We start from the raw sequence: 26,891 nt of genomic DNA, 5'->3' as shown, positions 1-26,891 counted from the left end.
GACATAAACGGTAGTAACCAGACCGAAAAGCAGCGCACATTTCTGTGCTTTTTTTTCCTGAGCTGTGATACACTTCAGATTCTAGCCAATCATTTTACGTTTCCGAGGATAGTAGGCGGGTCCAGGTACGTACGTTCTTTTAGAGCAGAGCTACAGATTAAAAATGCCCAAGGCGAAGCGGTCAAAGTCTGGCTGTACTTCACAGCAAAAGATGCAAACTCAGCAGCTGCAACAAGTGCTTTAAGCTGATACTGTGATACTGTCAAAGGAGGTAACACCTCAAATCTGATGAAACACCTGGCGACGCATAGCGTTTTTTTTTAAAACCGAGAAATGCGCTGTATTTGATAGCTTGCTGCGAGACCTCACACCGAGCACATCTACTGCGGGTGTGGTTCCTGTTATCGGACCCGGAGTTTGCAACATCCCCCAAAAACCTGAAGAGGAGAGTCCTGGCTCCTAGCCCTGCCAGTGTAGCAGAAATGATGAGGATGATGAAGCAGCAGCAGCCGTTCTTCTCTGCGTGAGTAGCTTAATGTTGTTCGTGTGTAATTTACGTTGAGTAGGCTAACCACGTTATTACATTAATGCATGTAAGGTGAACTAGCAAACATCATCATAGCTACATGCAGCTGTCTTCTTGTTTGATGGCAGATACTCCCTTCACCCTGGACAAAAAGGCTAAAATGACCAAAGAAAAAGTGGAAAACAGTTAAACATGAGAGGTTTTTGGACAAAGTTTGTGTTTTTTCCACTGATTAAGCACTGCTTCCAGCCAAGAGTGATACCATATATGCTCTATAGCTCTATAACATTTCGATATTTTTTTCCTCGCTACCTAGCCTGACCTGTCTCCCCAATGTGATGTTTGTGTATTGTATGTACGGTTGGCAAGGTCTGTCATCTTGGTTGTAAAAAACCAACCTGCAACTGACAAATAAAGGCTATCTCTCTCATCATTATCTTTTGCTGTGGGGATCACCACGGCAGATCATCTGCCTCCATCTGACCCGACCCTCAGCATGCTCCTCCTTTTCTACCTTCATGAATCTTCTCTCTCTTCTTCCTCTTTTCCTCCTACCTGGCAGCTCCATCTCCAGCGTGTTTAGTCCAGTGTATCCACCCTCCCTCCTCAGCACATGTCCAAATCATCTCAGCCTCTAACTTTGGCTCCAAACTGCTCGACCTGAGGTGGCGGACTGATTTCTAATCGTGCTCGCTCCCAGTGAACATCTGAACATCTCCAGCTGTTTCACATCACCGTTAACTCTGGACGTAATAATAATAATAATCCACATGTTTGATTTCTCAATGATTTTGCACCTATGCATCACGATATGAGACTTCATTATTGAAATGCATATTATTCTGTATAACTCTTTCCTTGAGTTATTTAAAATAATACATTTTAATGCTAAACAACTTGAAATAATACTGAAGTAAAAAAAAGTACTAAATGATTTCTTGTCTAACATTCTGATTTCCTGTTGGTCTCCACTCTCCAACCTTGGTCTTAGTCCCGTTTGTGCTGCTCTATTGGGAATAAAATGCTGGAAATATCACTGGTGTGTGACATGTAACACAGAATAATATTTTCACAAGATTTTAGGTTTATAAAACAAACAGGCCTTGTTCTATTTGATAATGTGACAACAGGTTTTATTGTTTTGACTGTTCGACACTCAGATATTTCTCGAGTCCATCACTCACCGGAGCAGCGCCTCTGCTGACACGTTGATAACTTGAACTGTAATTCTTCCCGTGGGTTTAATATATTAACATTAACATTCACACACATCCAGTGAGAGACTGACACCCAGACTGTTTGTCACAGAATATTGGGTTCAAAAACATCGTTTTACTTTGCTCTCAACTCACATCCATCCATGAGAGAAACACATCCTCCCCTTCACTGTGATCCTTTCTAATCCATTTTTTCTTCTTCTTTTCGTTTTTGAATCATATTGAAGGTTTTACTGCCACAGAGACCCTGAACACATCATACAGGACACACAGTGTTTCTCTGGTTGCTGCAAAACTCAGTGATAACTCACAGTGTGTTTGCTCACACTCTGCACTCATTTGCACTTCAGAACCAGGAACACTGAATTTAGAGATTCAATTTTTAAGGAACAAGGATAAAGTGATGTTTAATGTTCAGTGTCCTTCGTAGACTCTGTGGTGAAAGTCTCTTTATCGGCCTGCCGTCAGTGAGGTCAAAGGTTAGTCAAGCTTCACTAGCACCTGATTTTAGAACGCAGCTGTTTTGTTCCACAGAAGCTTTAATCCAACAAACCACAAAGTCATCCTACAGTCTCTGTCTCAGACGTGTGGGCAGCTGCAGCTGATCTTCTTTAAATGATCACATGAAAATATTCAGATGTGATGAAAGCTCAGGTTTTATCTGTTCTTATTTTGGATGGCTGCCTTCATTACCTAAGAAATGTATAAAAAAACAAATTTTCCTTAAACTCACATATGCAAGGATCTAGTGATTTATTTTTATTAATGTCAAGACTTCTTCCTGCCAGCGTGTTTTCATCACACTGCTGATCCACTCAGATCAACACAGCTGTACATCCAAGTCTGTGCTTCGGTTTTGGTGTTGAAAAGTCTCTTTTTTATTAGTCTGTCACTAATCAGCAGGTAAGCAGATTAACAGATGTGATCACATCTGGCTCCAAAGTAATAGTGAGGCTGAGGTCGAACTGCTTACGTGGAAGCTTCAACAGAGAGACATCAGTGACATCAGGGGGCGTCAGCCATTCTTTTTTTCCCATTTCATCTCCTGTTTGCTGTTAACACTTGTCTAAAGTTATTAAAGGCTTTTAAAATTTACAATTTCTGTCAAAGAACTTTGTGCTGAAGCCTCGATTAGAAATCACAGATATGAAAAGTGTCGCGTTAGTTTCAGTCACGTGACCGAGGAACCTGTTTTCATTCGTGTGCACTCGTACTCATGTAAACATAAGATTTTCTTACTGAGCTTGAAGAAAACGCTTTAATTTTAATTTGCAGAGCAGATGGAAGGAAGGTAATTATGATGTCACACCTGTCTCCAGTTCCGCTATTTGTACACTTTCTGTGATTCCTGTGAACAAACGAACTAACTCTGCATGAAGAGGTGAAAATTGGCTCTGGTGAACTCCTGGTGGATGGTCTCCAACAGGATGTCATCGTCTTGTCCTACACCCATCCCTCCTTCTCTCTTCCCTCCTCCGGCTGTGATTCGGGCCAACGGGGGCGGCTGGAGCTCAGGCGTGTAGGTGAAACTGTAGGAGGTGCGATAAATCAGTCCATCCAGTCGGACGAGAGACAGAGGGACGGTGATGACGCGCCGCAGACAGCGCCAGCCGTCGCTGAAAACCGAAACATCGGGAACGACGCAGAGCAGAGATTTGGGAGACCTGAGAGGAAAAACAAGGACATGAAAGTCAGAGCTGTGGTCTGGAAAATAAATGAGAAGACAAACTTCGAAAGTTGCTGACTGCTGTAAACGTGTAAGGAGCAGGAAGCCCCAAAAATGAACCAAACAAATGATCTGATCAAATATAAAACAGATAAAGTGAAGACCTTTAAAGAGTTTTTAAAGACATTAAACTTAAAATGAAACTCATCTGTATGAACTGTGTTATAGAAAGATGCATAAAGAATAAAAATACAGTAAAAGGTATAAAAAGGTGACACATACAAATACCTAATACTTCTTCAGTTTCTTCTTTCTGAGAATTTGAATGAAGCTGTTTAAGTTAACGAGTATAAACTAAACATAAACGTGTGGCTGATACGAGGTCTGAGCAGACAGCACACTGTGAATGCCCTTTTATAAAATATTTTATTTGAACCTATATTGCGCCTCTGGTTGGCCTGGCAGGGAGGGATCATGTTCCTAATTGGCTGCAGCTTCTTGCACAAACAGCACATTGTGGACGGCTGTTCTTCACACACGCTGCTGCAGAGCTGCGGGACGTTTGCAGAGCCTCGCGGTGAGCCTGACTTACGATGCCTCAGCACTTCAGGTGTGGGATCTGAGGTGGATCCTGACGTCAGAGGCCTGTTTTACTTCGGTTTGCGTCACATGAGATTCTGTGAGAGCACGGCTGGATGTCAAGTTTCTGTGATGCCCGTCTGTAAATTACAGACGCCCACATGAGAGTTAGAGGGAGGATTGTTCCCTGTGAGCCAAGCGGAGTTCCTCCTACTGATGTTTGGTTATAACATAAACCTCTTTATACATCGCTCTGGTCCAGGCTTGGCTCGGACCATCAGGGTGGATGAATACGGGTAAAGAGGAGACTTTTTTACATTGATGTCATAACTTTCAAAAATGCTTTCAGTTAAAGTTGCTGAAAAAAAATTTTATCCTTGAAAAAAATATGGTGCATTTTTCTATTTTCAACAAAAACAAATGTTTTAGAAAATCCTCAACAAACTACAAAAAGCCCCTCTGGCTGTGAGAAGCTCCGCCCCCTGCAGGGGCCATATAAATTTAACAGGTTAAGTTTTTAGGTAAAAGGCGCCTGTGACACTATTTTCCAGCTTTACATTTCGATCCTGCTGAAGCAGCTTTCCATGATTCAAAGCTGGAAACGACTCGTGATTGCTCGCTCACTTGTACATGGTCTCTGCTTCGCCGTTGCCAAACCAGACTTTGAGATGAGGAGTGAAGTTTTCTCCGTGAATTTCCAGCATGGCGACGTGCCCTCCACCGTTCACCTGCAGGAAGAAACAGGAACTCTGGATCTCCTTGTTTTGACTGAGTGGTTTGCTCCATTTCTAGCTAACAGCACATTTAGGTTTTTATAAAAATATATTTTTAAAAAGTAGAAAACACACGAGAACCACACAATGTGAAGGTTTGTCTTGGCACTTCACCTCTAACCCAGTGACAACAGGAAATGGGCTAACTGGTGTCGTGATACAAGCTAGACCCTGATTGAAGGTGAACTCGACGACCTCCACCCCGATGATGGTCCAACAGGACCCGTCATTCAGCACCACTTTGCTGGGATCTCTGACGCTGAACGGGGCCTGAAGGGAAGAAAAAGATGGAGGAGATGGTTAAAAGGAAGAAACACGTCAACAGGACAAACGTGAAGGTGTCAACTGGAAGAAATAAACAAAAGCAGGTGGAGGACGAATCGAAAACAAAGGCTGGGAAAGAGAAGAGAACCTGGTACTGTATGATGGCGTCGTTGGTTAGACACAGAAAGGCGTGAGGGTTGTCTCTGAACTGAAAGGCGCACTTGTGGAGCTGAGAAACGGGCTCGTCCACGTCTAAGATGGCGTGCTGCTTGTTGACCTTTCGGATCACCTGAAGATGAAGAACTTTAGCTTAGCATCCATTTATGAATAATTAAAATGTTTTCCCCAATAAAAACAACTTAACTGTTAGAATAAAATGTGCTATCAGGCGTGATTTGGAGGCTCACTGTTGATCTGTTCTAGCAGCTCTTTGAGGCTAATGTGAAATGCAGTTCACATTTGTTTTAGTTGGAGCCAGTTCTCCTGTTTATGTGTAAATAAAAATGCATTGAAATAATTTAATTATAAGTCACTGAATTTACAAATAGGTTAAAAACTTATTACAAATGCTAAATACACTGAAACTCGGTGTACTGATAGAAGCTTGGATTTTGCAGGTGGAGAGTTTGAATTTGCTGTCAGGACCCTGCAGCTGTGGGACGATCACAGCTCGAGGCGGCGCTTCTGATTGTGCTTACAGACAGTTTCTAGAAATAAAAGGGCTTAATCATCACTTTACAAAGATTTCAACATATTCACACATCCTACTTTGGTCTTATATATATATTATTCCCAGGTATTATTGCTGAGGTTAACAAAAACATAAATTTGTCTAATACATCTACAATAACAGTTTTTTTAGATCTGTTAAAGAAGAAATACCAAATATATCATCTCACAGATGTACAGTCAGAGATCAGGAGCGTAAAATAAACAGTGAGCAGCTGTTTGAAATAACACAACAAGCAGAAACTGAGCGATTCGGGTTTTAAAAGATGTACAAACATCATCCAGTGTATCTGTGGAGGTTGGACACTGAATTAACTTTGCTGTTTTCTGGCGCTGAGTCCAAACCTCAGTATTAAGACACTTAAACGTGCCCTAAACTGCACCACACACACAATCTGAAACACTTTGTTCTCGCGCTGCTGAGCGTTTTGTCTTCACCTCTCCGGTCGCTGAGCGCCGACCACGACCACCACAGTCCAACGCCAGCTTTCTGTCTTTAAACAAACGGCTGCAATAGGCCTCGACTACAAAAACATATAGAGGTGTAGTGTGCGGGTATACCCTCACCAATTACCAGCAGGCCAGCAGCTCAGGGTGTTATGACAGCAGTTTAGGACGTACAGAGAAAGGGTGTGCTCAGCGAAATGTGACGGACTGCAGTGCAGACGTTTGTCTACGAACGGCTCAAACTGGGAGGATATCTGTGGGATTAGCAGCTTATGTAACACCTGCACAGACACACATCTGGAAGTCCTTCAGTATTGCGCAGCGATTATACCTTAACTGATTTTATGGTCAAATAATTAGCTAAACTGCAGAGCGCACCCATTTCCCCACTAATATCCAGCTATAGATGGTTATAAAGAGCTTCTTTTGTTGATAAGATATTGAAAAGTCAACACTGATTAATCCAACTTACTTCCAGGAATCTGGTGTCTCGCTAACAAACACTTCAGCAGTGTGTCTGCTTTGGGATTTAAAGATTCTTAGTAAACTAGCAGGATTTTTCCAAATCTCGTGGTTATTGTTTTAATATCCTGAGATGAGCTCAGAGAATTTCAGTCAAGACTGTGGCGAGACGAGTGGCTGTGGGAGGGGCTATTCCTAGAAATTCCTAGAAATTTCCTGATGTTTTACAGACGCACACCTGAGATCCAGTGACACAATTTTCTTTTCACAGAAAAAAAAAAAAAAAAATCATTTGATTCTTGATTTTGTAGAAATGAGGCATGGTTAGGTATTTCTATCATGTTTATTACAAGATTTTCATTATGAGGTTTGTTTCTATCATCTCACTGTGTCGTCCTCTGCAGCTGTTTAACGGCTCTGACTACAGCAGAGGTCTTTAAAGCTTTGGCTGAGTGCAGGTAAAATTTGCTAGAATACCAGCGAGGGCACATATGGTGGACAATACAAGGTATGCACTATTCACATACGCTCTGTGTGTGTGTGTGTGCGCGTGTGTGTGTGTGTGTGTGTGTGCGCGTGTGTGTGTGTGTGTGTGTGTGTGTGCGTGTGTGTTACCATGGGTGGCAGAGCTGCTCCAGACTCGGTGCACACTAGCTGGACCACACAGCCGTAACAGATGAAGCCTTCGCTCAGCACAAAGCCTCCTTGCTCAGCACACTGGTCATCCACTACACACACACACACACACACAACTATGCATGAATATTCATATCCCTTCCACTGCAGCACACACACACTGACAGTTAATTTCTGCACATTTTCAGCTTTATTACATGTTTTCCTTACATGACTTTTCTGCTAACAGGACAAACAGACCGTCGGTGTGCGTGATCGAAGAGAGGACCGAGTGCTGATGGATGAATGACTGAGGTTTGGGTTTTGGTGGTGGGAGGTCCGTGCACACAGGGCACCGTGTTAAATAAATAACCTCACAGATCTTTAAATGGACTCTTCTAGACTTCACTGAGGAAAACCGCTCGCACAGTGACTGTATTTATGCAGGATGGCTGCAGGGCGAGAAGACACGTCTGCTGACTGGAGGATACACGTTTGACACCATCACAGACAAATCAGAGCCTGTTTTCATAGGTGCCGTTTGATTTCTCACACACAGGACACCACACGAGCTGTGTTCCTACTTCTCTGTTTGGTTTAGGTGAGGATGCTGGAAGAATAAAGCATCCAAAAGACACCATGAGGACCACGGGTGTAGGTTCTGTTTGGGGACACCAGCAGACACACTTCCTGCCTATTGAATTTGTATACAACAATTTCTACCTTACGTGCATCAATTTATAGAAGAGAAATGGGCAATATAACCCAGTTCTGTGTTGCTCAACATAATTATTCTCCACATTGTTCATTCAATGCACTCATTTTACTGAGTGTGACTAAAAACAAGAAGCTCCGGCAGTATAACTGTGCTAACATCCTTCATATTACATTTACAGTTTGAGGGTAAACGGCAGTTTTATGGGATGTCTGTGTTCTACATGTTTTTCAGTTAAAGTCAAACTGTTAAATCATAAACTGAAAACATTATGATCTTCCCTGTATCCAAAGCATGTGTCTGTGTGTGAATATAAGGCTTTGAATCTACTGTACTGTTTGCACACAAGCGGTGACACACGCTGACACGGACACACACAGTTACCCAGGGTGATGGTGAAGGCCGTCCAGTGTCTGGCGCTCGCTATGAAAGCTCCTCTGTCCACCGAGAGGTAACGAGTGCTGACGGTCTGAGAGCGTAAGCGGTTAAACAAAGCCACCCTGGAGCAGGATGAGATACACACTGCAGACACACACACACACACACACACACACACACACACACACTGTTAGTGGGATTTAAAGGATGTTTGTGTGGGACAGTCTGAAATTTAACAATTTTGAAAATAAGAAATAAACACAAACACGCTCTGGTGGCTTGGTGACAGTCATGTGATGGAAACTGATTTTAATCAAACATTTTATTTTATTTTTTTAAATATCCTGGTGAGTAAATATATTTAGCATAAATAAATCTCTGAGCATCGTGTTTCCTGTGAGCCTTTTATTAAATGCGAGCTGGTAAAATGATAGGAAGTTGTCTCACTGTGTGGGATGAAGGACAAGTGATGAGCATTTAGTGCAGGTCCACATAAAGTGAGCCCACTGGGAACCTGTGAGGCACAAACATGCACACATGTGTGTTTCCATCACACGTGTGCTCAGGCTTCACAGCAGCTCAGCACTGTGGCATCACAGTGCTGAGCTGCATCTCCCATCTCCCTGCGTCTCTGCATGCTCTGGTTTTCAGGTTAACTCCTGTGTATCAGCACAGCTGAACTAAGTCACACGAAACCAGAGACCACTGAGACCATCTGTGTTAAACGTAGTCATTCTGTTTGTCCTTCCCTGATCTCATCTCAGGATAATAAAACAACAGCGATAATAATTTACTGAGAATCTGTGTTTAAACTCAAATCAAGTCAATCCGTGCGCACCACACAGCGTCATCCCAGGATGAATGCAGGGAATCCTGAATCTATGTGAGGACCATGACTCCCACCCTAACATTAACCATCAAACTTAAAGGCTTCTTCATAGTTTCCATCTTAATGTCCGCAACAATTCACATGATGCAAACGTCATCAAACACAGAGACAGTTAAATCAACACATTTTCCCCACTTTTGTTTCTGAATGAAATCATGATTTTCCTTTGATTCATTTTCAGTTTATTTTGGCTCTTTGCTTTTTGTTGTTTTTGCTCATTTGTGATTTTCTTTTTTTACTGTATTTGTCACCAGTGTTGGGAAGGTTACTTTTAAAATGTATTCCATTACAGAATACAGAATACATGCCCCAAAATGTATTCTGTAACGTATTCCGTTACGTTACTCAATGAGAGTAACGTATTCTGAATACTTTGGATTACTTAATATATTATCATGCTGTTTACAACTACATGAATGTACTATTGCTGTGATTTATTACTGTTACTGAAGGTCCGCGGCTCCGAACCGTAGTAAAGGGACCTCTGGCTAATACGGTGGGTTCTGTGTCGGGCTTGTAGCTGAAAACTAGCTTTACTTTGTTGTCTGGGTCAACTTTGCTAACGAGAGACAGAGAGAGGCGTTGAAAGGCTGCTCCAACGGAACTTATTGTTTTTGGAGGAAAACACGAACACGGTGTACAGTCGAGTCTTAATAGCTTACTTACAACTGGGCTCGTCAGGCTCTCTTCTTGGCTGCAGTGGTTATTATTATATTTACATGCTTCCAGCTCCCGTTTTTGCTCGATGACAGCTCGTACTTTTCCTTTTTCTCCCTCCCTCGCTCACAGACACATAACGTGTATGGCAGTCCATTCTCCCTGCAGCACGGACTACACTGCCTATGATGCTACATTCTTTAGAGCTATACCTGTAGCATTCTGCCTATTAGCTTAGCACAACAACAACAAAAAGGCCTTGTTGCTACCCGATCCGTACCAGAAACCCGATCGGTACCCCGCATGCGCAAATCTTACGTCACTTCCTTTCTTTGCCAACATTGCGACATTCAATATATTTGAATGATACGGTTAGCCCCCAGTTAGCTCCTAGCATTTCTCAACAGCTGTGCCTCCTTTTCGACTGCCCGGGACATTTAAACAATGGATAATCCGTATACAAACAAATTCATGCTTTTCTCCTCAACAGAGAGCGTCCCCCGATTGAACAACAGCGCCGTAAAATAAGAAGAATGGCGCCTAATTACAGACTTAATAATATTGACTTAGCAATGTGTCATGTGAAGATTCATCAGCCAGATTAAGTGTTTACTGACAATTAACAGTGATAGCAGACATCATCATCACTATACTAATCAATCCTCTCCACACAGACAAGCATAAACACACTCAACTATCACTAAATCAAATTTAACACACGTTTGTAATGATGCTAATTCAGTTTACAATAGGGTTCATTCGCCCGGTCAGCAGGTGGCAGTATCCTCGTACACTGGGGAGTAAACTGCCATTAAACGAACAGAAGAAGAAGAAAACATCTGCACATGCGCAGTACGGATTGGGGAGTCCCGATCCGTAACTATCTTTTTATTTTTCGTTTTTGTCTACATTGTATTGAAATGCTTCATTATTGCAAACATTTTAAGATTTACTCATTATTCTTAACATTTCAACAGATACTCTGACCCATAACTATCGTAAAACGCTACGACCGGAAGTAGACACCTTTCGCGCATGCGGGGTACCGATCGGGTTTCCGGTACGGATCGGGTAGTGACAGGCCTCTCTCACCCAGGAAACATGCAGAGAGAGAGCGTCACCCTGTAACCATGGCAACCGTAACGCTGCCGCCTGGAGCAACAGAATGTAGCTGTCAAACAAAACCCAAACAGTCCTGACCCGCGACAATATGAAACAGGGAAGTACCGCCGTGTAATCCATTTATTTCAACAAAGTAACTGTATTCTAAATACCACCTTTTTAAACGGTAACTGTAACGGAATACAGTTACTCATATTTTGTATTTTAAATACGTAACGGTAACATGTATTCTGTTACTCCCCAACACTGTTTGTCACCAAGGAGACCAAAATAGTAAAAATCATACTAATGTCTAATTGCTAAAGAAATGACAACAGACCTCAAAAGCAAAACAAACACAAATATCCATCTCAGGTGATCTGAGACCTTTTCAAATGTTCATTTCTGCCACTTATCCTCAGTTTAAAAATAAATTGAAATCCCTGATTTGTTGGATTAAAAGTGGAATAAACCCACGATCAGCGTTCTTCATGGACTGTCTCTTCTGGGAGGGTTTGGAGATGACTTTGATCATCCGGCTCTGGAACGAACCCACTTCCTGTCTGTTGCCCAAGAAGAGGCGCAGCAGCAAGCAGAAATGCTTCCTCTTGTCCTGATCAGAGATGAACAGTGACTTGGCGCAAGCGAACATCTGCTGACGAGACACACAGACAGCATGAGTGTGAGACTTATTACACTTCACATAATCAGACGCAGAAGAGGAAAACTCTTCAGGAATCTTGTTTTTCATAAATAACTTTAATTGAAATAAACTTTTTCTGGTTATTTTGTTTCTGCTTTTCTCAGCATTTGACGCTCGGCTGAAGGGTCGTACAGTAATAAAGACAAAGCACGTCTGTTTCTCCATCAGTCAGTAAATAAGCGAAAGGCAGCCGTGCAGCTTTTATGTCAGACGCGACTGTTTGTTGAGTCAACAATGGCCTGAAATAAAAAGTTTAATGCTCGTGGCCGAGTAAACACACGCAGAGCTCAAACACAACAGTTCATACATCATCATTCACTTATCTGCTCACTTTCAGACAACCGGCCTGAATGAAACTTATTCTAAGGACTCTTTTTACTCTTGTCACATTGTAATATACATGTCATGTATCATATGTCGTAAAAGAAATTGTAGACTTTGCCTTTAATATGAGGTAGTTACAAAAAAAACCACAAAGCAAAACAAAAGTATACGACGTGCACAGCTCGCTGTGAAAACACTGGTCGGTTGTTTAACGAGTGTAACAAACGATGTTTATGACAGCGACGTTAATAACTGTGTGTAAAACCTCAGAACTCTCAACAAAGCCGAGGTTTCATCACTGCTGCTTCTTTTCAGCCAAACCAACGTGGTGACAAAGAAACTTCAGATGTGTTGTTATGGTTGTGAAAGGACCCATTTTAAATCAGTTCGTGACTATTTTCGCTGTTCGGAGTCGCTTTGGTGCCTAAAACTAACCAAACAGCCGCTGAAAGCACAAAAAAGATGAAATAAAAAGAAAGAATTTCTGAAACACGTTAGACAACAACAACAGCTCCCTGTGTTATGTGTTTGACCCTGACCTCCACTCTGTATCTTGTGGCAGATGAAAACTTAAAGTGTTGTGTTTCTGATTTCTGCTTGTGCTGGTCACTAATCATGTCTGGCAGTTTTTTATGCACTTCACCTGTTTGGTGAGGCACTCTGGATATTTGGGGCTAAACGTCACATATTCCTGTGTGAGGATTATAGAAATGAGAACCAGAAGTGCAGAATGCAGGAAGCAGAGTTCATTTAAAAAGTAAATGGTCTGTATTTGTATAGCGCTTTACTCGTCCCTAAGGATCCCAAAGAGCTTTACATATCCAGTCATCCACCCTTTCGCACACTGGTGATGGCAGCTACATTGTAGCCACAGCCGCCCTGGGGCGCACTGACAGAGGCGAGGCTGCCGCACACTGGCGCCACCGGGCCCTCTGATCACCACCAGTAGGCAACGGGTGAAGTGTCTTGCCCAAGGACACAACGACTGAGACTGTCCGAGCCGGGGCCCAACTCTTGAGTCACAATCAAACTGTAAAAAGTGAGTTTTTAGTGCTGATATTCAGCTCGATCCAAACTTAAAGAAACTCAGAATGTCGTTTGGCTTTCTGAGCGTTACAGATGATCACAGTGTTGCTCTGTGATGCTTTCACTCCAACACTCTTATTCCACTGAGGGGCAACCAAAGACACTCAGATTTCACATTAACTTGATGTGTGGAGTTGTCAGGTATATTCTGATTTTTTTACACTCATTATCACGTTTTAGAGCCGTCACGTTACCAAACTTCACTTCCCAAAATCTAAATTTTAGTTAGATTTCACAGTGATGATCATTTGAGACATGTAAGACTGGAATGGTAACGGCAACAATTTTGGTCAAATTACTCTGTAACTTTGCATAATTAATTAAACTTTTGCGTGTGGGTATTACTGACTTTGTATTAATATTTCAGTTTAATCATCAGCATCATTATAGCATCTCTGATCAGTTATGTCTGAAATTAATAAATTCTGCAAATCTTCAGAAAACTGTTCAGGACAAAGACATGGATAGGTGCAGATGGCTCGCTGGTGCCACCTCAGCCCCCATCAGTGAACACCTGGAGATGAGAGGATAACTAACGGGACAAAGGCGGAGCGTAAATCTCAGAAAATTCGTGTCTGTGTCACAAAAGGAATTTTCTGCCCGGGAACGACTGTCGACATAAACAGAGGTTTGCTCACGGCCACCAGAGAGCTCTCACCCTGGAGTTTGGCTGTTCATCGAACACCAGTTTGAATGCGTCTGCCTGTGACTGGCTGGAGCTGTCCAGGCACATGTAACCACACACTCGATACACAGAGTCGCCATAACCGGCCGCTGACAATGAGAAGGAAAAACAGCAGAGAGTGGAAGAATGTAAGACATTATAAAATTCATGTAAAGTTGACTATAATCATCTTTATTTACCTTTTAAATGGTCCTGCATGACTTTCCATCCATGGCCAGTGATGTAAACACAAGGAGGAGGGCAGAAGAACCTGGAGGTGATGCAGAAACAGTCACTGAAACAGCAGATTTTATCCCACCAAATCAGTTCACCTGCTTATGATTTCACTAATCTCTACATTAAGATTTTCTTCTTCTGTTCATTCATCTGTTAAAATCAGGTGAGTCTCGTGTGTATTACAGGTATTACAAAACGTTACTCTGCCTTAAACACCACAGGCAACAAACTCAGTCTCACTAATGGGAAATACTGTGAAATCACATGATTGGTCAGACGAATAAAGGTTTCTTTGATTTATTCAAATGCATGTCCTGCTCAACATAAAGCAAGTTTAATTAGAAGAAACTTGTTTGTTCACAACTCTAACTGTCGTGCACAATAATGAACTCTGGTTAAAGAAGGTGAACATGCAGCCAGTTCACATCAGCCTTTTTCAGCTGCATGAATATGACAGCTCAGGGCAGTTACAGGACACACAGGAGAACAAATTACATCATGAATAAGAATCTTCAGAAGCATATTGCAGGACAGAATATGACATCAGAAAATCAAATAACAAAGTTTTGATCATGCAAACTATATCCATAACACACAGCCTGGCTCTCATGAAACTGGCTGCACATAAAAAACTGCAAATAAACTTTGCAGTTTCTCAAAAACTCAAAAGTATATTCACCTTCGTCTACTTCAAGTCTTTAATCTCATCTTTAATTTTAGTTTTGTGTGCCAGTTGCTGTAGCTAGAGGTGAAATGACTGGTTTGTTATTAAGTTTCCACCAAATGTCAAATATGTTGCAGATTTCTTATTAATTTCCTGCTTTCTGCGACTTCATGTGTAAGTAAACAGGATTTCTTTGGGGTTTGCGTCCAAAAGAAATCACCTGTTGTTCTCGAGGAAATCATTTTATCACTGTTTTATGACACTTTGTGGATCTTTGTGGATATTAAAGTAACTGCCAAATAAACTTGGAAATCTGAGCCTGTCCCTCAGATCAGTCAGACGAATCTGTTTGTTTCTCTGTTGGGTTTAATAAAATGTGTTAATGCTGCAAGTTTATTTGTGTAATGTCTTGATGCTCAATCATCATTGGTCAATGAGATTAATGCACGCAGATTAATGATCATAAACTGACCTCACAGCTCATTGTTTATTCATGCGCCTGGTTTCAGTCATTGTGCAAATAAACTGTTTATAAGATTGGAGAAACCTGCAGTCAGCTGAGACTGAAGAAGTCACCTGGATGAGTGACAAAATGTTTCTCCCACTGAAAACGTTACGTCCACATGAACAGAATCAACTGATTTTGGATTATTTGTGTAATCTATTTTATTTCTATAAAATCATCACCACACCTTTTCTCATTGCCGTAGGACTTCTGAGCGACCTTGGCGTGCAGGATGGTGACACTCTGGTCTGCGTGGGCTTCTCGTCCTAGATCTGCTGATGCTCCCAGTAACTGACAGCCTTGAAACCCGGAGTTCAGTCTCCTGATTGGACGACAAGGATGTTTGTCACAAAGAAAAGCAAAAAACAACACATAGTGTGTTTGTGGGGAAAAGCCAAGATTCTGATGGTGCTCAACAGAAAAACTATGTATAAAAGTGTTGATAGAAATGTTTGTGGCAAATTTTATGACATAAAATAACTCAGCAGTTGTTGGTTTATCTACAAGTGTGAACATCGCTGTAGCACTTTAGGAAAAATCAGGGGTCACAAATATTCATAATACAGGAATGACCAGTGCTCCAAAACATCATCGTCTGACTTTAAATCAGGTCCGTTTCTAAACTCTGTGTGATGTCTGCAGCATCTCAGCCCAGTTTGGTGTTTTTCACAGAAACTAAATGTGTGCAAAGAGACTCCGTTTCAGGCAGACAGCTCACTGCCATCATAAACGAACACATGGACGTGGTTAAAGTGGTGAAAACCTGCTCGTTTCCTTAAAAAAACAATGCTGAGTGACACATGAATGAAGCAGACTCGAGTTTTACCACCATGTTATCAAGAAACAAACCCCACTGTAGTTTGAATTACACTCTTTTTCATGTTCCCACAACGTAGCTCAGACTAAGCACACAATTATCATCAGCAGACACTCCATCCATCTTTAGAAGAGACTCAACAGCAGCAGATATAAATACAGGCAAGCCAAAGATGGGATAACAGTGTTGTTAGAGACTCATTAAAACATGGAGCAGTTCTTTTTATAGCTGGAAAACATTCTCAGCACAGAAAGAAAAGACAGGAGATGCAGTAATGTCACATTTTCACAAATGTAACTTTCAGATACAGACTCTGGACCAAATGAAAGCAAAATAATCCTGTCTGATCAGAACTAGTTAACTTACAGGTTACTTGTACAAAAATAACATGTTAATACACATATGCTGATGCATATACATGCAGTTTATTATTCAATACATGCTACTTTATATGCATTTTACAGTTTAGATCTATGGTTGCTTTTCTTTGTTGATCAATTCATGCTTATTTCATTTCTTCTTCTGGTTTTTCTTGTTTCATTCTGTTCCACAGAGCATCTTTGCTCATGTCTGGATCTATTTTTTTCATTTTTTAGTAGATTTACATGTTCACAGTTCAAAACAGTCAAAAGGATAAAACTTTTAGAGCAGGGTGGACTGCTTGTACATACCCTGACCTCACTATTCAAAACTTGGGCCATGTTTAATATGAACCAAAGGAGATATATGATGGATGTGTATGCATGTTTGTTTTTTCTTGCAAATAAAGAGAAACATTATTCAAATATAGGCAGAACTTAAAAGCTATTGTTTAATCACATTATTTGTTTCATGTATTGTTCATTTTCTCCTCTGACTGACATTTAATTTAAAGAAAAAACCCTCAAAGTCTTATTTCCAGTCATTAAATTTTAGATATTTCGTGTTTTGACAGCAGGTAAGTGAACAGCAGGTAAGTGAACAGCAGGTAAGTGAACAGCAGGTGAGCCACTGCCAGAACAAAACTAGACTAAGTGGACAAAAGATTCCTGAAGCTCAAACACAGACTTGGGTTTTCTGAATGGACATTTAGTATTTGATATTATGTTTCCACTTGCTGGATCTTTTGTAATTACAAGACAACAAAGCAGTGCTTTAATCAAATAAAGGCTTTAGATTTTAATGATTTTATTAGTCCCACAATTTCCCCTTGTGGGACTAATAAAGGTATCTTATCGTATCTTTTTCTATTCATTTGATCCCGAGTTTGAGCAGGTTATTTACAACCTTTCTACTTTGTAAAGTGTTCATTACTTCTGTTAACGCGGCCTCCTCCTGTGTGATTCGATTTTAAATGCTGAGCTGAACAGCAGGCAAAAGGCTGAAAGAACAAGCTGACTGACCCCGTGTTGCTCTGCTAACAATAGCGCCTGTCACATTAGCTGTGTTTTCTCCCCGCTGTAGCGATGTAATGAGGAGCCAGACACAGAGTTACGACCCCGGGGTCTGGAGTCTGGAATGCTACTCCTAATGAAGACTGTCGACACGAGAGGAGGAGAGGAGGAGAGGAGGGGAGGAGGAGAGGAGGGGAGGAGAGGAGGGGAGGAGAGGAGGAAGGCAAGGGAATAAGGAAGGACTCAAAAGACAGCTGAATTATGTAAGTGGTTAAAAATCAACCTGCTGCGGTTTCCTGTGGCACCAACCAAGTTCTCACACACATTTAAGGTAAGAGCACATACTTCCCATTCACAACTATTATCTGGATGTTAAGATATTAAAAAAGTGGAGAAACTGAGAGTGACTAAAGTCCCAAACATAGATGGCCCAGTAGATGTTTGAGCTTCACATGCAGACTTTGGACTCTTCAGTACAGAAACACGACTTCACTTTTCAAGCTTTAAGTAGAAAGAAATTCATGTTTGAACAACTCATAAGAAATATTTTCCAATCCTATTATGGCAGACGACAAACTTTAACTCAGTTCTATTACAATAACTCTAACATCACGAAAAATGAAAATAAAATGTATCACTTCTCTTTCTTATGGTTTATATTATTTTTAAACCCTTAAACTGTTACTGAGCACAGAAAGCATTTAGCAAATATATTATTTGTGCACTTAGAAAAGTCACCAAGGATACAAGTCCTTCTATAATCTCCACCCTGATGATGACACATGTATTCAGACCAGCTGGTCTCCATAAGGGCGAGCGCCTGCTTGGCCATCAGATCCTACTAACGCCTCTCTCCACGGGTCAGGGTTCAGACTTGAATGGCCGTGTGTGTCTTCACCAGTTTGTAGTTTAAATTAGACGTTCACATTTTCACAGGTCAAAGGGCGTCAGGAGCGCAGGGCTCCTGGTATTTCACACCAGGAACACAGAATGAACTGAAGAAGGACGGGGGGAGGGGTGGACAGAAAGACACTTGCATCTACATCTTCTTGTCCAGATGTTGTTCTAGCACACAAGTATTTGAAAGTTTAAAATCACTACAATTACTGGGTTTGTTAGTATGATGAACTCGACAGGTGTCTGGGCCCTAAAATCCACAAGTGGAAGAAAAGTTTTTTAAATTAGAAATTTTAGAACCTTCAGAGAATTTATACCCAAGCTGGTGAGGAGCAGGAGGTTGATTAAGAAAAAAGTGTATTCCTCGACTGGTTGTGAGCGGTTGCTGGAGTTTCGAGCTTGCAGCTATTGTTTGGTGAAACTGGTCACATAGAAAGGACTGCACCTAAACCCTCTATGTGATTGCTGGGTTCGAGCAGATTGCCCAGGTCAGTTGTAGTTTGCATGGAAGTGTCGACTTGTCTGCAAAAACTCAATTTACACTGTGGGCTGCAGTAAAACCTAAAAAAGTGGGACCCAAACTGAAAACAGAAAACTTTTACCTTTAAAATACAAGCTGAACCTTACCGACATGTTTACTTTAAGGCAAACAGTGTTTGCAGACAAGTTGGAGTCTTCCATGCAAACCACTGGGAGGTTTTTGGTACATCATGTAAAACCTCTTTGTGACCAGTTTTATTCTAGAAACTGCCAGCAACCTCCTACAACCGCATACCAACTGGTTGCAGAATGCATGGTTTCCTAGCAACTGGTGATTACCAGGTTGGTCTCTGATCGATCTCTAGGTCTGCATGGGGCTTGCCAGAAACCTTCAGTAACCACCTGCAACTGTTTGGGATAATACTCATTTTTCCCTTATGACCAGTTGTTGGTTGCTGTAGTTTGGACACCAGTGTGTGATTTGTGGGCTGACTGGTCCAGGATACGATTATGGGATAAGATGTTGCTTCAACTAAAACAGAAGTGTAGCTCCAAGCCATAGACAGTATATAAAAGATGGCTGAAGCGTGACAGTGACGTTGAAATACCCTATAAAGCAGCTTTCTTTCTGATGACCAGCAGGGGGCGACCATTCTGTCTGCAAAATAAAGTCCAGCTGTTTAGGGGTTTATATAAAAATGCTCCCTGCAACTCCCAAATAAAAATGAGATTGAAGCAGAATATGCTTCAGGAAAGACCTATCTCAGTACATCTGGGTTCACAAAACCAAGATAGCAACAGCTTAAATGCACAGCTTTAAAACTGGACCTCAGTAACTAAACTGTGATGCCAAGTTGGATACATCCATCTTTTATATGCAGTCTATGCTCCAGTCTTTTTCAGACTACATTTAAGTTTTCATAGCTAAAGGCCAGAACGACAGTAACACCCAATCTGATTATATGTTCAGGTCACATGACTTATTCATAAAAACAAATATCCTATCACGCGCAGGATTTTAACTCAAATATCATAATTTAAACTGTTTTGGTTCGTCTGACATGAACAGTTCCTGCTACATGGGACTCGTTTTCTTTGGCCTAAAAACTGTTAATGTAATCACATTACTTTAGTAATGACGTTAGAGTGAGAAAGTTGAACATTAGAGAGTCACTGATCAGTCACAAATTATCTGTAAAACACTTGATGAACTTTAGGAAGCAGAAACATTTGTGCGCTCGTGTGCCGTAGCAGGTCTCACCTCTCCAAACTTCTCCGCGCGCTCAACATTGTTCGGATTTCAAAGGCCGGGGGGCGGGGTCTCTACCTCCCCAAATACTTCTTGGCACTTTTATACCTCCTCACCATCACTGCACCACTTCATTCCAACAGTGAGTAAAACCGAGGGAAGGTCAGCGCGGCAGAAACACGAAGCTGACCTGAAACTTTTTCACGTCCACGCGCTCATTCCTCACCTCCTCTCAGAGACTTTGGGATAAACTCCAGCAAACCGTGACCTCACCTTTCCCGACCCGGGACGCCCTGCGTGCGTGTGTTTCGGGACTTTTGTCGCGGAGGTCTGAGCACCCGGCTGGTTCTCCGTCTTACCTGTCCCATCCACCCGTCCGTGCTGCATCGTGTCCGGACGGCAGCGTCCCCAGGTGAGTCAGCGGGCTGATGGGGTCCGGGGACAGGGGAGGGGGGTATAACAGAGCGGTGTCTGCCTCGGGGAAGCCAGGTCGGTGCAGCAGTGTTTCTGAGGAAACGAAGTGTTAGATTGATTTCACAGTGAAACTGTTTAAAGCAGAGATTAACATGATGAGTCAGATCACATCATTTAAACTTCATTTAACCGAATGAAATAGGAGATGTGTGCAGGACAACGCGGTGCTTTGCAGCCTGATTCAGGAGCAAAGGTATGCCCACAGCAGAAATCATCGAGTTCATCGTGTGATGTGGTCACATGTGATATGTGTGCATGAAAGTTTTAACTAAATTGTCTTAATTTAATATCTGATTAATAATTTCAACCAGTTCTCAAGTAATCCAGTCAAACAGACTGGACTTTAAAATGCAACAATTCGCTGTTTTTCTTGATTAAAGTAAAAATCTTTAAATTTGAAACTAAAAAAATGGGCTCAGCTTCTGGGAGGAAAAGAAAACTCAAAACTGAGTTATTCTGTGGCATTCAGAGAAAACAGTTAAGTTATTATTCACTGAAATGATCTGTGGATAAATTGTTAATGAAAATAATCGTTAGTCAAATGCCAACACAAGCAGTTTGTGACTGAGAGTTTCCAAAGAGGCCTTCAAAATTTAAGGAGCTTGGAAATTGGATGTTGGATAAGGTCCAGTTTGGCTCAGATGAACTCAAAGACACCATTGATCTTTGGAAAAAGTATTGATCATGATAATAATGCACTAATAATAAGTTCTCACTGGTGTTATTATGATTTTTGTACGGTTTTAGCTGCAGTAAGTGTTTACATTGAAGTGAAACAAATGATGAGTCAGTGAAATGAAGTGGAAAGATAATTAAAGGTCACTAAAAGATGCTGACAGATGTTCATGTTTTGATTTTTTAAAAGCATCACATTTGAAAACAGATGTGAGTGTAAGACAGAAGGAAAGAGGCTTTGGGTTCACACTGGTTGCCTGGAGGTGATGCTTCAGGCAGTCAAAGCCACCATTCAGGGAGAGTCTGCTCGAGCACAGAGACGGGTCAGGGCTCACGTGGTTAAGTCAGCACAGTCAGTCAGAGAGAAGCTTAATCATACAGCCATACAGGCAGGTGGACAGACTGAGGTGACAGAGTCATGATGCAGGCGCGTGATCAGCGACGCCGTGTCTCTGGGAAACTTTAAACGGGTCAGCGGTGCAGGCGTGACTAACGAGGGGCTCCTGGGCTATCAATGCAGCCATGGGTACAAATTACTGGGTACAAGAGGTCCACACCTCCTTTTTCTAGGAAAAAAAAGTGTGTGTCATTATGAATAATAATGCAGTGCTCATTCTGGAACTAAATCAGCCAATAATTGCATGAATAGCTGCAGTTTTTCTTTATTTTTTCTTTTGCCTTTTGCATTTTTGAGAAATACTCAAAACAGAAATACAATGAACTACAAATATATCCAGATATGTTTGTGAAACAGTTGTAAAACGTTGTTAGTTGACTTTATTTGTTGTCTCACATGCTGACGAGATGAAAAAATGAACTTCTCTTTTGCACTAAATGCATAAAACCAAACATTGGTGAGTTTTTGTTTGTCCAAAGGTTTACGACACAGACTCAACCTAGACCTACTCCTAAGTTTGTTTGTGTTTTAAATAAAAAGGAGAGCTGGGACTGAGAAGCTGTTCTGCACAGCCACATTCAGGCTTTCAGTCCTTTTCTATAACGGTAATATCCCCTGCATGCGATAGCGAGGACACATACCCTGACTAGACTGTCTAAACAGGCTCTGTACTCCTAATAACCCTGCTGATGATAATCTACCCACCTGAGCCGCACTCAGGTCTTTATATAACCGGGCTCAGGTCCATTTATGTTCGCGGGCAGATGATAATAAAAGGCGGTGGAGGAAGTCGGGGTGTAATTCAAAGACAGGCAGGTAGTGAAACTGCTCGCAGTAGCAGACTTAACATCTGGTTCTAATCTAAATCTAACAACAAGGAGTGCTGTGTTCATCTCAATATGGTCTCCAGCTGCCACTCAAACCCCGAACCGCCTGCAGAACAACCGCAGCCTCTCCGCCCGCCTCACTGTATACATCCAAACTGCTCTCTCTGATCTCCAGCTCTTCTACATCCTTTCTTTCCCCTCACGCTCACTCTGGCTCTCTTTATGTTACGCAAACATATGACCTCCGTCTCTGTCCGGCTTTCTAATCTCTGAAGCTCAGAGCTGATGTGTTTTCCTCTCAGCGTGAGTCCAGCCTGTCAGTCAAACTGTGCGTCACAACGTCTGTCCTTTCTGTTTTTCCACATCTTGCTCTTTCACCTGCTGTTTTAATTTCAGTGCCTTCCTCTTAACATTGCATATGTTCAGTCATATTCACACTGATAGAACATGAAGTCAGTAGAAAACACTGCCATCCATTGATCTGTCTAAAGAGCAGACCTTTAATGAAAGTGTGTGTAGCAGGAATGTTTTTTACACCCTTTATTTGTTAACAGATTCGCCTCCTCAGATTTATCAAGTTTGTTTTTGTTCCCGTTCTATAAAATATTGCAGTTTTTTCCAAGCTGCTGGTGTGTGTTATATACCAGACGTCTTTGGCAGCTTTACACAACGCCGATAGAGACGAGGCTGTTTTTTGATGTGTAGCATTACTGTTGTGAAAGGAAGCAGTTTAGCCCACAGAACAATGATAACCACAGTTTATTAACACAAGCGTGGACATTTAAGTTTTATCGTACTGAATGATGCATGGCTAATTCTATATCTGTGCACAGGCCACAGCCTTGAGGCTTCCCTCATCTCTTTATTTTTTGTTTCCAAAGGAGATTATCTTGTATTTTTCAAGTTATCTGCAGCAAAACAATGTTTTTGTTTGTTAAGCCACTCATCTCTAAAGGTTTTTGTCTATTTTTTATTTATAAAAGAAAACATAAAAATGTGTTTTTGTATTAACAAGGTGATTACCAAAGAGCTATTAGCCAGCAACTTGATATATCTCATCATAGTGTGCAGTGTATGCCTAAAACACAAACCTGTCTGCTTCAGATGAACGGTGTCTGAAGTCGTGTCCTTAAGAAACAGGAAGAGAATCCAGCAAAGACCCAACAGAGAACCTGAGAAAAGCATCTGGATCTTTATTTGATCCATCTGCTATTCAAGCTTCAGCAGAAATGTTATCAGGGGAAAGGCGGCTGAAGACAATCTGAAGGAAGTTTGCCAGATTATATCAGAACATCTGTTCATAAATCGCTGCACCTACTTCCAATGTTAATGAAATCGAGGTGACTCGAGGTTGTTGCACAGTGGTTTATAATCTGAGGTGTGTATTTGTGACAAGTCGGGAAACAATCTTACAAGTGACCCAATCAGATGTGGAGCCAGTATTTCACCATCATGGTGTTTGACCTCAGATCCAGCTGTTTAAATAAGAAATATTTGTGCCTCCAGAAGATTCATTCATTCTCAATTAACAGATAAGGTAAAAATGACATTTTAATGTCTGCTCATAAACTGAATGTAAAATTCAAATCAGTGCAAATTATTCTTCAGAGGAATAATAATCAGATACAGGATCTATCAGGGCAGCTATGTGTAAGGCTTTGGAGCGTTTTCCAGCATTAGACCATCAACTTTTTCTTCCAAATGAGACGTTCAATTTTCTTTCTTTGAAAGTGTTTTCTGGCAGTTGAGCTTGACGTGTCAGGTACTTGTGGCATTTTTCAAAAAGCAGGGTTACTGTTGGACTGCTACTCGTGGAGGTTTGATGGAGCTTGAATTTTAGAGTTAGTACAGTTTAGTAACAAGCAAAAAGAAACAGAGAATGAAAGGAGACGCACAGCTTCCCTTAATAGTCACATTAACAAGAACCAATTCACTTTCACTGCGAACGCTAACACTTCAAACCTGTAAATTTAGTCTTTCTTTGCTTGTTTCGTTAGACTTCTGATAAACTGAGTCTCAGAAACTTTCTAAACGGATGTCTGAAAGGTAAGATTATCTGTCATCTGTCACCATTTTAACCTCAGGGTCATGACCCCAGGGGGGCGGGGCGGCATCATTATCAGAGGCCGACGTGGACGAGGGTAAAAAAGATGTTTTCACATGTCAGGCATTCGTTTATAACAGCTCCACTCAGTTCATGTCACCATTGACTGGTCTTTCGAAACTTCACTTATCAAACTGAACCCTAGTTCCCAGATGTTTTTTCCCTCTTTTCACAACATATAATGATATTTTTTCTTTTCTTTTTTTTCACACTTAAAAAATTAAAATTGCGGTCTGATGACCATAATAATGTCAGAACAGTTTTATGTGAGAATTCAGGTTTCTATCATGAGATGCTTTATGTCACAGAACTGATAAAAGGCCGTGTACTGTTCGTCACAGGCACTGCTGAGCATAGAAATCATAATTTGGCCAATTGATTTTTTTGGTTTTTGGTTTCTTTACTAATTTTAGTGGAGATGTATGTTGGTGATGTGATTAGTTCAGTTCGGTCTGTTTGGTTTCAGGACCACATCATATTTACAGATGAATTGACATAAAAACCTTCAGAGGTTTGGCCCATTGTAGACACTCAGATCAGGAACCACAATTCTCTGTAAGGATTCTTTACCGTAAAGATAGTACAAAAAGAGTTATTCTGTCCAAATATCTATCATAATGAAATAAGTAAAACTGGGAGACATCATCTTGATGTCCTCAAGAAATAATGTCAGCTAACTAGTCTGGATCATTTCTATATCCAGGGAAATAATTCTGAGTCACAGCCTCTGAGGCTAAAAATGATTTATCTCGTGTAATTGAAAATATCCAAGAAGTCTGTGCTTTAGTTTGGGTGAGTAAAATCCTAACTTAGTCTAGAATGCTGCTGAGCACAAAGTAAGAGCTGTTATTCTGATTGTTGTGCATTTTATTCATGCAGCTTGCTAACTAGCCTTGCTGGCTTTACCTAGTAGGTTAGTACTTGACCTTCTTGTTTAAATAACAGTGAGAATGTCGGGCTCCAAAAATTAAACAGGACTACAACCAACATGCAAACATTAAGGCTTCAAAGTGGAACTCAAAAAACAATGGGTGAAGTGACGGTGGCTTCATCTTTCATATACAGTCTATGCTCGAGTCACACTCGGTGTGGAGGACAGGTTCAGCTCAGGTCGAGGTACGTACTCTCTTTATTCTATCACTGTTCAGTTACAGTAGCCAATGTCACGATACGTAGAACACAACTGCATTTTGTTTGTTACATTTTCCTAATATTTCACACTCAGTAGAACTACAGAAGTATTCACGCTGTATTCAGGTTTGGCCAGCAGAGGGAGCTGCAGCCACCGTAGCACCACCGCAAAAGTGCTTTCCAATAAGTTTGTTTTATTTATTTATAGGATCACAAAATAATACTACTAACCTTTCCTGCCATTTTCCCCGACATCCAGTTCATCCATGATGGGCGTGGCCTCTGCTGAATTTAGGATGGGGTGTTCCTCGGGTCCATGGTCACTCTGCTTTTTTAGAAAAAGTTCAGGTTTAACAGAGAAATGTAAGTGACGTAGACCAACAAATGCACACCTAGCAAATAGTCTTGAGGGGGAATAGAACAATGACTTCACTGTCCAGCACTGAGTCCAAGAGCTGTGTAATTCTTTTCAGGCAGCTGTCGACTAAACATTAGGTTGGCTTTGTGTTGCAGTTTGATGGTCCACTGAAATCAGATGTTTTTCTGCTGCTGGGTTCACTATCTGTGTAAAAGCCTCAGAAATGCTGACGGGCGACAACATACGTGGCTTTGAAGAACTTACAGGGTGAAAAACAAACCATGAGAACTTCAGCATCGGCTAAAAAACAGCACGTAGTAACGTCACGTTATGGTCTTACTGTTAGCTGACCTGAAGTCAGACTGTTGTCCTGCAGCTTTCTGCTTTAGATGCTCCTGTTGTTGTTTGTATTCTGGCCTAAAGTCAGGAAAAAATCTGTTCTATACATTCAGTTTCTGCCCATCACGACTGCAGCGTAGTTAAAATGTCCAGCAATCAGTCCAATGATCAGTCAGCACAGAGCAGAGCTTCCACTACACCTTACAGTCACGCTACAGTAAGAGGGGCTCTGGTGTATCTGTGCGTGTTTGCACTTCATCCCGGACCTGTTATCAGGCCATGCTGTGTGTGTGTGTGTGAGTGTGTGTGTGGATAAGGAGATAATCACCTGTTACCAAACTGCAGATTTCTCATACACACCTTCCTCTTCAGCAAACACTGCAGGTACATGCAGGCTGATTCTTTTTCTACATTTATCTAACATCAGGTTTTCATTAATTCATTCAGTTAGCCAAAAATGCAAATAGCTTCATTCTTTGCTCTTTTTTATACTTTAACATGTGGGGAAGAAGGTTTTCAGTCATAAAAAAAAACACCAAACATTAAAAACAGTCCCATAAAAAAGCTAA

The 26,891-nt window shown here is 41.4% G+C and overlaps 2 protein-coding genes across 6 annotated transcripts in view; one reads left to right on the top strand and one right to left on the bottom strand.

The window, feature by feature from the left end:
- Positions 1–2,490: 2,490 nt before the first annotated feature.
- rbpjl (recombination signal binding protein for immunoglobulin kappa J region-like) lies at positions 2,491–25,908 on the bottom strand. Of its 2 annotated transcripts, none has more exons than XM_087841102.1 (12): positions 25,857–25,908; positions 20,377–20,524; positions 15,389–15,523; positions 13,996–14,066; positions 13,790–13,905; positions 11,496–11,673; positions 8,378–8,515; positions 7,279–7,391; positions 5,174–5,314; positions 4,876–5,031; positions 4,613–4,716; positions 2,491–3,407 (listed from the first exon to the last, which is right to left on the bottom strand). In XM_087841102.1, exons 1-12 carry the CDS (start codon positions 25,891–25,893, stop codon positions 3,107–3,109), a joined length of 1,638 nt encoding a protein of 545 aa, XP_087697228.1. In that variant the 5' UTR covers positions 25,894–25,908; the 3' UTR covers positions 2,491–3,106. The 2 variants fall into 2 exon arrangements, with proteins under 2 accessions (XP_087697228.1, XP_087697227.1); XM_087841101.1 differs by having other exon boundaries at positions 11,496–11,670; positions 25,857–25,893.
- The window catches only part of matn4 (matrilin 4), a 32,352-nt gene continuing 25,624 nt past the window's right edge, over positions 20,164–26,891 (top strand). For all 4 annotated transcript variants that reach the window (XM_087841100.1, XM_087841099.1, XM_087841098.1 and 1 more), the window contains exon 1: positions 20,164–20,429. The gene's annotated coding sequence lies outside the window, so the exon portion shown is untranslated. The remainder of the gene's footprint in view (positions 20,430–26,891) is intronic.

This window comes from Neolamprologus brichardi, chromosome 5 (genome assembly GCF_056152115.1).
Source record: "Neolamprologus brichardi isolate AB-2024 chromosome 5, ASM5615211v1, whole genome shotgun sequence".
In the NCBI taxonomy this organism is placed as follows: domain Eukaryota; kingdom Metazoa; phylum Chordata; class Actinopteri; order Cichliformes; family Cichlidae; genus Neolamprologus; species Neolamprologus brichardi.
The sequence above is the reverse complement of the archived record's forward strand: the minus strand, read 5'-3'. Positions and strand labels throughout refer to the sequence as shown.